The sequence below is a fragment of the Poecile atricapillus genome, chromosome 18 (assembly GCF_030490865.1).
Source record: "Poecile atricapillus isolate bPoeAtr1 chromosome 18, bPoeAtr1.hap1, whole genome shotgun sequence".
NCBI classification, from domain to species: domain Eukaryota; kingdom Metazoa; phylum Chordata; class Aves; order Passeriformes; family Paridae; genus Poecile; species Poecile atricapillus.
This window is the reverse complement of record NC_081266.1, coordinates 9,441,337-9,454,771: the sequence shown is the minus strand read 5'-3', so window position 1 is coordinate 9,454,771 and position 13,435 is coordinate 9,441,337. Positions and strand designations below refer to the sequence as shown.

Sequence of the window (13,435 nt, the reverse complement as noted above, 5' to 3'; positions counted from 1 at the left end):
GAAGGATCCTCAGTTAGTGTGAAAAAGAAAAAAGCTGTCACCTATATAAGTTGTTGGTCCACTTTTTTCAAGATGGAGCATTAGCAAGAAAAGGGAAAAAGCCACCTCAGTGTTCTTCAAGATCAGAATTGAATGGTTATTTTGTGGGTACATGAAGTGGGAAATCACATAGTTTCTCCAAACACTTCAAAGAAACATTAGACAACTACAGGTTCCTTTTAGGTTTTGGAGTTTTGGAGGCTTCCATCGAAATAATTTTCTTTTATATGGTCAATCTTCTGCTTCTTTCTTTAAGTAGGTCTTGAACTATACCTTTGTCAACTGAGATGATTGTGTGTGTGTGGAAGGAGGTTAAAATGAGGAACACGCCCACTCTTAGGTGGTTCCTTGGACCACCTTGCAATGATGTCTCCTACCATTGTAATTCTAAGTGAAAATCACATGGAGGCGCAGGAAATAAAAGCGGAGGATCACTGAACACTTCCTCTCTCTGCTTTTCCCAACACTTGCTTCATCTGAAAAACAAACCCCAGAAAATTTCAGGACTAAAGGTTTTTTAATTCTTTGCCTTCAGTCATATATTCACACTTCCATCTGACTATATTGATATTATTAATTCCCTGCAATTCCTGTATTCTGTGGCATCTCAGCACACAATTCCTCCTCTACATATGGAGGAAGGAGAAGACTTTTGCACTACTTCTTTCTTTCCCACAAACTTTATCCCATGAGAAACTGAGGCTGCTTTTAAGCTTCACCTGTCCCATCTCTTTCCCAAGAAGATGTTTTGCCACCCAAAGCGACAGACCTGATACAATTCTCTGCTCCCAGTCTTGGCCATCATGGTGCTTCTAAAGAGACTTCATGAACTCCCTCTAATCTTCACTGGAATAACAGGTCCTTTGAGTCAGGTCCTGCATTAAATTAGATTTGACATCAGTGACGGGCGCCAGACATCTCTGCTGGTTGTACCAGCACTCCTGGTGATGTGCTGATAGAAAGTGAAGGAATGAAGTGCCTTATGCAGCAATTTGTAGATGAACTTAGAAAATATCAGGATGCTAGAAGAGATAAGGTTTTACTTACCCTGCTGTGTTCTTCCTCTCAAGAGATCTGACAGCAATTGAAAGGAGCAGGTGGGCATCCAATATAACACAGAAAAGAATGTAAGCACATTGATGCTTTGATGAAAGTTTGTTCCTCAATTATTTTGCATTGTAGAGCATTGAACTGCCTTACACTGCTGACAGGATAGATATATCAGATAGTTAGGAATCTTTTATTATTTGCAGGTTTCCTGTCACAAAGCTGGAATGAGATATTGCTGTGTGATTAACTGAAAGTGAAGTGGCAACTACTGTGATTTTACAAGTTCTCTTTAATGTTTACCACACAGCTGCAAGATCAATTACTGCATTGTGATGTCTCAGAAGCATTTCTGGCCAGGATTGCCAAGGCTTCCCTATGGTTGTTAAACCTGTGGTGTCCAAATAAAAGGATCTGTTTAATGAGATCCTTGAGAAAGATCAATAGAAGGTCTCCAGTACAACTTCATGGGCTATGGATATTTTAAATTCTGCTATTATGGGGAAAACCAGCTAACTCCATAAGCCAGGACTCATCCTTCACACTTTTCTTCACCTTTATCTACTCAGTATAAAAAGGAGAGCTTTCTCTACACAGTGAGTGTTTTCAGTGAGAAATTCAAGATTAAGCACATCTAATTCTGTTGCTTCATTTATGAGATTAATTCCTATTTATTTTGACCAACACATTCACATATGCAAATGTCTTGACCAAGTCTTTGCATCAGAAATACTTTTGTTTCTTAGCAAGTCAAAATGTTTCTAGTCACTCTTATGCCTTTTGATCAGTCTATGGCATCTATTCTTTACAAAAAATATGAAAAAAAAAAAAAGAGAATGTGGTATGTCTTGGTGATGACCTCAAAAATAATAATAAAAAAATCCATACTGTTTCTCATAAAATTTCAGGAATCTCTAGGCTGTAGTGAGTACATACAGAAGACTCATCTAATTCCTTCACTATTTTTAGGCATTGCACTCTTGAGGGAACATGATTTTCCCAGAAATGTGGTAAACATGTGACAGTCATTATCTGTTAATAGCTTCTTTGCATTGTAAAGCAACTTCAGGAGGTAACTAAAAACAAGACATTGCCATATTTTATATCATTACCCAGGTAGGTCTTGGGTCAATGGCTTATTTGGTGTATAAAAATCATGTGGTTTGTTTGGTAAGGCATCTTCTTGGACCATTGAACTTTGGTAAGGAATCTGTGCAATGAAGACTCTGAGCCAACCTGTAACCATCTCATCTTTCTCTGCAATCATCTGGACTTATTTCCAATGCATCCAGAGATTTAGTTGCCCATGTAGAATATAGTTTCAGCTATAGCACAGCTATTTATCCTTAAGTAGACTTAAGGTAAGTAGACTTTCCTGAAGTCTACTACAGAGCACAACGCAGAAATGGAATTTTCAGGGTAGGGTGCTTCTCACTGGGTAAATGTGTTGTAGGAAAACTTGCTATGAGGTAGCTAAAATGCTGCTCCTGATATAATTAATATTTGTTTGCCTAGAGCTCAGACCTTGCTGGTGGTATTGATTAAAAATATCTGTATAATAAGTATACAGTATTGATATAAAGTATCTGTAGATGATAACTGTGATTTATAAGGCTGCCACAAAGACATCCATTCACACTTCACTAAGTGTGATTCGTTAAAGATAGCTGGTGTTGGGTTTTTTTAACAGTTGTACTTAACAAATCTTGTCATTGTCTCAAAACCTTTCCCTGTGTCAGACTTCACAGGAGGTGTTGTATCTTAACCCTATATCAGTATTTAAGGCAGCAGTATCATTCTTGAAATAGAATATTATGTAAAACTCAGAAGAGATTTTAACTTTGTTACTTAGCAAGATTTTCAAGGCTTGATATTCCTCTAACTGAGCACCTACAGCTGGTCAGGAGAGAAGAAGGGAGAACAACAAGCTCAATTTAAACAGGAGAAGCTATTCTGTCTTTAATACTTCTGTCTCAAATCCAGGGTTTGTTCCTTACATTTCTGGGCACTGAATTTTCACATTAATTGTAGTCATCAATAGGTGGGTTTGCCCGATCCAAAGTGCTTGTGATTTTTATCTTGGAAACTTGGCATTACTTCAGCTGATTTGTGTTATACATCCCATTAACCAGAATGCACAAGAAAAAGGTTTTGTTCATTTAATTATGTAAATATTTGTTCTAGTTGATTGCACTTCGAGGTTTTTGCTTATGCCAGTCTTGAAGTCCCACTATGCTCTAGGGAGGTCCTATGATGTTTTACATATTTGAATTTTTTAGTATGCTTGCAGTTTTTATAGAAGTAAACAGCAAATGTATTTTTAACATATTTTGCCTTTCATAATAAAACTAGAAAGGAGAAGTTATAGTGAATGCTCAGACTTTCAGCTCATTAAAAGGCTTTTCAGCTCTCTTAGAAGACCTGGACATGTAGAGAAAAAGGTGTCACATATTTAGCAGTGCTGATTACCAATTAAAGAACTCAGATTTCACACAGTCACTGAATTTGTAACCATACATTTGTTATAAGTTTTTTTGAAGATGTGTGAAGTTCAGACAAAAGCCTATGCCATTTTTTCACTCTGTGTTTCACTTTCAGTGATTGGGGGTAACTATTATTGTCATTTGCTTCTGGCCAAAAAATAGCAAATTCTCTGGAGTATTTTTGTAACTGTTTCTGAAAAGAACCATGATTTTAGAATGTTACCTTTGTAGAAAACAAAGCAAACCTTAAAAAACTTCTCCTACCTCAGGATGTTTATGTTTTTGCTAACAGCTCGCAAACAGAATTTTAGAGACTGATTGACATCATGACCCATTTTTATATCATTACACACACACACTATTGTCTTTTTTTATTTAAAGTTATGTTTGCATATAGGAGGCAGTAATGTAACCATAGATAGTTTTTTCTTCCCTTGTATACCAGGTCTTTTTTTATTTTATTTTATTTTTTTTTATTTGTAGAATGAAGTCTTCCCATGAATAACAAAATACAAGATCAAAAGTGGATAGAATTGCTTTTAGATACTGGGAAATGTGAACATGCAAAGCAAAATTCAGAACTCTTAAAAAACATGAGTAGCATTAATCATATTAAAACTCTTCTAAAAATACCAGAGAAAAATAAAAAAAAGAGTGCATTAATAAGAAATGAAGGCAATGTTAAAGGGCATCCTTATCCTGAGTCACCAGTGCAGAGAGACTAATCAAACCTTCCAGCAGCATGGCATTGATAGATATTGGGCATAGGATGTCTCATTCCACTGGCACCCTGGCAAACTACCAACACGAGATCTGAAGCGATAGGGGGATTATGAGCAATGGAGCTTGCAATGGAAATAAATGGAATGTCTCTATCCTTGCCTATGGCTCTGGTTTCTACTAAAAAACTTTGGCTTTATATATTTCTGTTATCCATACCTTTCATATTTACTTCGTGGATACCTTAAAACACAGCATTTCAGTTACCTTTCATTTATTGTGAATTTTTTTGTTCCCTCTTCCCGCCACACTCCCAGTAGTGTAATCTTCCTTTCCACTAGAGCATAGGAAATTCAAAGAACATTTTTGTGGATCACTTTATTCAAGAGTGACAGTAAGTCCTGTTACTCCCTGACAGCTCCTGTGCACAGATGTACTGCTGCATAATAGAAGCTTTACTATTAATATAGTTTTGTAAATTGAAGTGAAATATATACTCATAGGATTCTGTTCCATAGATGAAAGCCATGCTGTTAGAATCAATATAATTCAATGATGTTTTTCTCCCTTTACATTACATATTATGGAGGTTGATACACGTCTATTTAAAAATAGAGAAACTGCTTAGGCAAAATCACCAAACTTTTGTTTCCCTGGCCAGGTAAGACCAGCATAAGGTTCTACTGTAAAATAACACAAGTTATAAACAAAAGTTTTCATTTGGTACACCAGAGAGATATGCACAAAGGCATTAATCAAATAACAAATTTCCTGCAGGCTTAGTGATAGATGAAAACATTCCAAATGAATAGCAGACACATCTTTAAGTGTGTATATACACATAGAAGTACATTTAGGCTTAAAATAGAAGTAAAAAAATAAGTAAAAAAATATACCTTCTATGTCTTGCCTGGCTATCACTTTTGGCTCTTACTTAGCTTTCTACTTTTATCTTTTCATAGTTTCAGCATCTGGGTTCCTGTGGAAGAGAGCCTTTTTTCCTGTCATGGTGTTAGATAGGCTCATTCTGTTGTGTACATTGATCCCCAGATTCTGTTTGGTTTCTTTGGCTTTGGCTTCTGCCTCACTCTATTTTAATTCATTTTGCAACCTCACATCATTATATTTAATAAACAACTTTGAAGATTGGTTAAATAACACCAAGAGATGAAAACCTAAGTAATTCTAGTTACTATTGTTCAACCTCTTTTCTATAGGCATTAAAATTCAAAGTTCTGATAAAAAATAAAAAAGTTGGAACAATTGAGGAAGGTCTCCTCAGGATGGATGCTGAATATGGTGGTGAGACAGAGGAACTGAGTGACTCTGAATCTGAGTCTGAGGATGATGACGCAGATGACACGTTACCTCTTCAGCCATCAAGGAGTCCCACCAGAAGAAGAAGAGATCATAGACTTTCACCCCCACCTCAAAAAAAACCAAAGGTAACTTTTGCTGCAATTGAATATAGAGAACACACAGATTTTTTTTTTTAAAGAAACTCGATTATCTTAAAATAGAGACTAAACTGAAAAGTTGTTATAAATAAGTTATTTTAAAATAATTTATATTTTAAATTTAATTTAAAATTTAAAGAGAAAACTTTAAAATTACTAAGATCAGTGCATTTGGAAATTACATTTTTTAGCTCGAGGTTTCAGAGTTTTCCTACTCTTATAAGAAAAGTCAGACTGGACCACATTTTAGTACCCAACTCAAAATCAACCCCTTCCTGTGCTCCCATCTTGAACTTCAACATTTTCCTCTCTCAAAACTTGTGCTTGTCCCAGGCTCTCGGTCCCACAGTAGATTTAAGATGTGTTTTGTTGGTGCCATGGCTCTCCTGGAACTATGTATAGAGAACACTTACAGCAGTACCTGATGACAACAGGCAGAGTTAACCATTTCTTCCCCAGGACTTCCAGTCTATTTTTAAGATAGATAAAGTCTCCTATTTTCTTCAGTTCTGGATTTTTTTGCATTAAATTAGGTGCACATTCCTGGTTGTGCTGGAACATTTTTCAGCACCTGGAGCTGAAGAGGTGTTTTTAGATTTATCATGCAGAGACTTAACTTTATTTCTGAAAAAAGTGTAAAAATTTGGTGTTTGAAAGTCAAATTGAACTTAGTTTTTTTAACCAACTATAACTCTCTACCACGGAAAATCTGTTGCTTCATCAAGGTTGAAACTGCCTTGTTCAGCTTTTTTAGGATGTCAGGCAGCACCTGGTGTACCCAGTCACTCTTGCACATCATGCTCTGATTGCCTGAATGTGGCTAAACCAGCAGTGCTCCTCAGAGCCCAGCACTCTCGCTGAGAAGCAGTGTCTCTTTTTTTTTATATGATTTGAAAGTTTTTTTCTTCTTTCTCATTCCAACTGACATGGAGAAATAGTAAGGAAAAATTCTGAGGAAGGATGGACTCTGACCAGGAAGGACCAGCTCTCTAGACAATAGGTTTCAAGAATATTTGTAGGACCATGTAACGGACTAGAATGAATTCCACAGACTCTTAAACAGCAGCAACAAAAAGGATCTGCTCATGTTTCCCAGGCAGAAGAGAAAGTGGTTTCCAGGGTCCCACTCTGTTGGAATATTTGCCTTGATGTCCCACTGTATTGCTTTATGGGAGGGTGGGAGAGCATTTGAATCCACAGCCAAGATACCCCAGTGATGCTGCTGGCTTTGCCTGCCTCCAGAGTTGTATTTTTCAGGATTTCCATGGCAGTAGACTCCTGGTGTCCTCATGGGACATAGCCCCAGAATAATTAATGCACTTGAACGTTGCATAGTTTAAGAGCCATGAGCAGGTAATCTCTATTATTTTGTGGGATGAGAATTTGCCTTCAAAAGCTTTAATGGAATGTAAACATGATTAGCATCAGCAGCTCTCTGATCTGAGATCAGCAGTGCTCTGAGCCCCCAATTAGCTCAGAAGTTATGCTGAGGAAAATGAAGTGGTCACACAGTGCTTCTCTGTAAGAGAGAAGATCCTGGTAAAATTTCAGTCACTTTGGCTTATTTTGGTAATTGAGCAAGACTAAATGAAGATTTTGGTGAGAGAACTTTCAACCTTAATCAAGAAGAAAAGAGTTTTCCTAACTTCAGGGCAATGCTTAAAGGAATAGGCCTTTGATTAATTTTCTTGGCGCAATGTAATATTTTCCTGTTATTCTACATTTTATAGATGAGTTTATTCTGTTGGTCTTTTCTAGTACTTTATATATTTATGAATAGAAAGTTGGAGGTATATTTTTAAGGAGCAACATTAAAAGCCATGAAAAATTATATTATTTGCAAACCACTCTTAGGAGCAGGAAAACTGTAAAGCTATTGAGAAGAACATTCTGCTAGGAAGGATCTCTCCACTCACCCTATGATTGCTGTGATAAACGTGGGCACAATAACCTCAGTTTTCTCTCAGCAGATCAGATCTCACTATTAAAGGTCATATTTATTAGATTCATTAACTGTGACATATTTTTTCATGCTTTATGCATCCAAAATGATTGTTTCTCTGAATTATTAATATTAATAATAATGAAATACTCATCATTGTGACTTTTTTATTCCATTATTCATCTGATGATGTTTAGGTGAGAAAGGGAAAGATTGCCCTTGCATTGTCAGACCTCGTGGTTTATACCAAATCTCAGAAGTTTGTGAGCTTTGAGCATTCCCTGCAGCATCAGCAGTGTTATGAAAATAATTCAGTTGGAGAGAGTGCAGCACGAAAACTTTTAAGATCTTCAGGTAATTTCTTTTGAGTCAATCAGTTAAAAGTTACATTGGTGCTATGATTGCTTCACTGCTTAGGCATTGAAGGGTTAAAATTTTATGAAACACCTGCTGTCTGATTTTATTTGGTTCTTTGTATAACACTGTTTTAGATATGTACTTTGCATAATATTTTTATTTCTGTTGGCTTTGGGAGGAAAACTGAAATTCAACTTTGCTTTAATTCCGTGTATTTTTATAAGAACAAATATTAACACAGTCTAAAAAATGTACGTCTGCCTTTCGATTCATTGTTTTCTGCATCAAGTAATTTAGGAATTGCAGTCAGCACTTGAAAAAGCGTGGAATAAATTTCACCACCTCCCTCCCCACCCCATGTCTGGGCTGAGAACTGAGCGGAGTTGGCTCGGCAGTCGCCTGGCTTTGGTGACAAGTGCAGATAAGAGAGTCCTCATTAATGGGATGGATAAACCCCAGAGCAGGCAGCTTGCTCCACTGGAGCAGACCTTCCATCCCAGCCAAACTGAATTATCCAAACCATTCTGGGCTGGAGCAGCTCCATTTGGTGCAGCCTCTGCTGTTTGAGCTCCAGCTGCCTGCAGAGAGCCCCGAGGGAGCGTTAAAAGCAGAGATCACCGAGCATGACAGTGACAATGACAATGAAGGCTGCCACATGCCCACTCACTTTGTGGAGGTGATTCAGTGGCTGGCTGTTGCTAAAGGACACAAAATGATTCACATGAACACTTTCCAGTGGTAGAACAGGAAAGAAGGAACTTTATTTTCTGACCCCAGTATTTATAGATTCTCAACAATGACCAGGGATTGGATAATTAAATTACACCTTCCCAAGCACACTGGTCGTGTGAAACGTCCATCAAAAGATGTTTCTTAGAAGGAATGTGATAAACAACTTCTGTTTATAGAACTTCCATGGGAAAGTAACTAAAGCTATGAAAACATTATCAGGTTTTAGTTTTCAGGGCAACAGCTGGCGAGGTGAATGATGCTGAACAGTGTCACAAAGTAGGATTTTCCAGCCACTGAGTCCTCTCTCTGGTTCCTCCAGCACTCTAGGAGATAGAAAAGTAGCTCTAGAACCTCTCCTCCCCCTCAATAAAACCACCCCCAAACAACAAAGCAAACCAAACTCTACCAAACAAAACCGCTAAACAAACAAAAAATGAGGTGAGAGGAAAATGGAGATCAGAGAGATGACCCTGGAAATGTAGATTTTTGTTTAATCACTAAAAAGGAATCGTGCAGATAGAAGTCATCTGAAGTTTCCCACATCCCTGCAGTCAATGCTTACATATGAGAAAGGAGGGAACACTGCCAGCAGAAGGAAAAACAATGTACATGATAGTTATCTTCTGAGGCTTATATAACAAGAATTTCAGTGGCTTTTGAAAACGTGCTCTTCCCTGGTCCTAATATTATTTAGCCATTTTATTTAAACCTCCAAACAACAAACAAGCCAAGATCATCTAAAGATGATTTTTTTTCCCTTTTTTTTTCATTTTGAGCTATTATAGAAGGGGGAAACTTTTGTGCAGTTTCCTGTGTCTCAGTTTCCCATGAGAATACAGTGGGCTTTAGTGTAGAAATCATAAGCTTACCCTGCAAAAAGGTGAAGAAACAGAATATTTCAGTGAAGGGATGGTTTTTGGATAATGAACTTCTTACAAAGGAATATATATTTCTTTATACAGGAATACTGTCAGATTCAAATACACACAAAATATTAAGGTTTAAAAATTAATTATTAAATGAACAAATGAATATATTTCAAAATAAAATGATGTTAAAATAGAATAAATTGGCATAATATTATGTAAAAAAATTGCTGGATCAAATTACTGTATTTTTATTATTTGTTCAAATAGGATTTCTTTAATAACAAAGGTTTTCTTACCAAGATTTTATCCTTCTGTTTATCAGCTAAAGAGTTTATTTCACATACTACAAGATTTATTACAAGAATTTACCCCAAGGGAACAAGAATGAGCTCGTCAAATTATAATCCTCAGGAGTTCTGGAATGTAGGGTGTCAGATGGGTATGTATCCTTGCAGAAACTATTGCATTCTAGGCTTTACAGATAAAGGAGTTTCTTGCTTCCTATAGTATTTTGGTGTTATGTAGGTTACGTAATTTTCCCCCAGTGGCATTATTTTAATTTTTGTTGTATAAAATTTTCCTTCAACCCACATATTCCACCAGTTTTTTCTCACTAGTAATTGTAAATATCACTTTGTATTAAATAGCTGTTTCCTATCCCAGATATTCCATTTATTCTATTTTATTAATCTCTTTAAACTACCTCTTTGAATTGGATATTAAGAAAATCACTAATAACAAGCTCAGCATTTTTAAGTTTCCATTACTCAGCAATGCAAGTTTCTTCTGAAGGGTCTGTGGGTTTTCAGTGGCACTCTGTGACTTGCTTAGGTGCAGATGTGAGCACAACAATTGATAGTAGTGCCAAAAATTCCCAGAACAGGATATGCTACACAAGGCAGCACTCAAACATTCCTGGTCAGCACAACATCCAGAGACAGCTGGGAGCTGCTGGGAGTCTCCAGTCTTTATTCAGATGAACATACATGTAGAATTTTAATTTCCAGTACAAAACATATTCGTTTCCTGGGCAACAAAAAAAAAGTGGTAACTTCTGCTTCTTCATTGAAAGTTATTTATTTGAATTTTTTCAAAATAAGCATGGCATGACTTCTGTACCCAGCAGGCTTTGGAAAACCTCTCACCTGTAAGCATTTTGTCCTTTTTAATGGCTTTAGAGACCATTTTACCTTCACGTGTTTATTCTTCAGTTTAAAAGATTCTCAGTTCCAGAACATATTTCTATGTTTGCCTGCTAAATTTTCTTCAGCCCTAGGTAAAGTAGAGCAGAATAGTTTTTGTACCCAGGTATATATTCTGTCTTTGAGTCTTTGCCAAGGCCACCTGAGGGAGACTGTGGGGTGAGCAGGGCACTTTGCCTTAGGCTCTCGGTTTTGAGAGGTGAGAGGTGTGGATTCACCTTGTTATGTTGAAATACACACTCATCCAAGGACAGGCACAGATTTCATTCTGTCTGTAGGGCCCTGGAGCTTATGTCACCCTTGTTCCAGGCTTCCTTTTCCACTTGTTTCCTTTCTCAGCTCTCCATATATCTTCTGTGACAAGTTACTTTCTCCATCCTGACTGTTATTTTACATAACTACATAAGGAGTACAAAAATTACTATTTAGTATAAATTTGACTTGCTTCTATGTCCTCATAAATGCTTATTTGCAGTACAGATTTGGACTTGTGCTGGACTATCCAAGTATCTTCTCATCACCATACTGTGTGAAATTGGTTTGATTATGTTGTGTCCTTGTGGTTCATCCACACTTAGTGCCATGTCTGGATTATTTACCTGGGGTGCTGCACTCCCTGTGTGCTATCATTGCTATCTAAACTATACATTGCCATTAAAAACTAGGAAGTTTGTTTCATTCTTAGAGAAAGCACTCGCCAGAGGTCCTTAATTTAAAATTGAATTAATCTCCCAGTCTTATCATACTGCAATTTACTAGTTTTCTTTCTAGCCTGTGAATCTCCACACTTATCTCTGCAAAGGATAACCATTTGTTAGATCACAGACAGCGCCAAAATCTTTCAAAATTACTACACTGGCTGTTTACTCAGAGTGTGCCTTAATGAGAAGTCAGTCTAACATTAATATGCAAAACATATGACTTTTGGTGCATAGGGGGTTTGGGCCCCTTCCTGGAAGAATTAAAAATCTGCAGGAAGTGGTTAGATTTGCCCTCTTGGTCACTTCATTTGCATCTTCACTTAAAAACCCCTCTATTTTTCACATGGGAATAGGCTGATTAAAAACAATTCTCCACATACATTATTTCCAAGCTATGTTAGATCTATTTATTCCCTAATCTGCTTTAGATAGCTGTTTGGCAGAAATATAGCAGCTCTTCACAATGCAACTCCCAAAGTGAGGGTATCTCAGTGAATCTTCTGCTGATGTCCTTTCACTGATTTAACACAGACTTTTGATTTTTATATCTGTCCCATGTCTGTATAATTCACACACCCCTCCTGTCTGCCTGCCTTTGTGCTTTACACCCCATGCACAGAAGTGAATCCTCTAGATCCCTTTTGCAATTCCCTGAAACTCTTCAAAGGACTCTTGGATTTCTCTTTGCCACCTATTGCCCTTCTTAACTCCCTTCTCCTCCCCACACCTGCAAGCTTACATTCCTTTAACATCCATAACCTTTCTGGCTGGGCAAAGAAAATATATTAGGTTTTGTTCAAACCTACACATAACACTGCCTTCCAGGCCTCTGCATCTTGTAATTATGAGAACTGAGTTACTCCTTCACTTCCCTTAGTGATTGACTCAAAACAGTGCTTTCTTCTGTACCTTGCCAGCAATTTTCTCTGAATTGCTTGGAACATATTAACTTGGAGCAGCCTGGCACTCAGCTAAAGCAGGATGAAATGGTCCAACAGGCTCAAGACTTTTTGGGGCTGAGGACAAGACATGTAATTGTGTAAACCTAATTTCCAGAGGAAGGCAAGTTAAAAAGCTCAGTAAAAAGTACAGAGTTTCCACAAAATAGCTTTTGGATATCACTGTGTACTCCCTGTCCATTCTCTGAAAACTGAGACTCACAAGAACAGGAGGTTTTGGGAAAAAAGAGGTCTTATGGAGAAAAACCCTCACTTTTCATAGTCTGTGAAAATTAGTATGCCTCCTGCATACAACTGCAGTGAGGCACTGGAAAGAACTGGTTTGATGTATCCATGTCTCCTTTTTATTTAGGAAATAAAATGAAATGGAAAGATTTATGCAGGGAAATAAAATTCAGGACATTTATTTAAATAAACTGATATCAGTTGTTTTATATAGACTGAAAAAAACAACAAAAATCCAAAATGAAAGAAAGCCTTGGTGAAAATCATAATAAAAAAAGACTTAAATAACCTTTTGAATGTGGCATTTGGAAATGTTCTACATGTACCAAAGCACTCTGCAGGAATGACCAAAACATGCCATAACTTACAGGAGAAAACCATGGTGTTGTAGGTAGAGAATTTTATTTCAGAATATCTCATATGTGCTTTTTGGGGTGTGCATAAATTTATATGCTGCTGTGAAAGTTGTACTTGTATGATGGGTTTTTTACTTTCTGTAGGTTTTATTTTGGACTGTGACACTGAAATGCAGCTTGGCAATTTTGTCACATCTGTTTTGTGGTTCAGTCTTGTGTGCAATAATATGACAAAATATGGTAAAAAATGATGCATGAAAAGAGGAGTGATAAGGAGCTCTCTAACTAGTTCTGATTTTAACCTCTGAAGCAACCAAGGGAAAAGAAACCAACTAATTTTGATCTT

The 13,435-nt window shown here is 37.0% G+C and overlaps 1 protein-coding gene across 1 annotated transcript in view; it reads left to right on the top strand.

The window, feature by feature from the left end:
- LOC131586088 (1-phosphatidylinositol 4,5-bisphosphate phosphodiesterase zeta-1-like) overlaps positions 1-13,435 on the top strand; it is a 45,443-nt gene that overhangs the window by 18,020 nt on the left and 13,988 nt on the right. Inside the window, exons 7-9 of the mRNA XM_058852826.1 lie at positions 5,507-5,734; positions 7,886-8,042; positions 9,969-10,085. Of these exons, the coding sequence (XP_058708809.1) occupies positions 5,507-5,734; positions 7,886-8,042; positions 9,969-10,085 (502 nt within the window). The remainder of the gene's footprint in view (positions 1-5,506; positions 5,735-7,885; positions 8,043-9,968; positions 10,086-13,435) is intronic.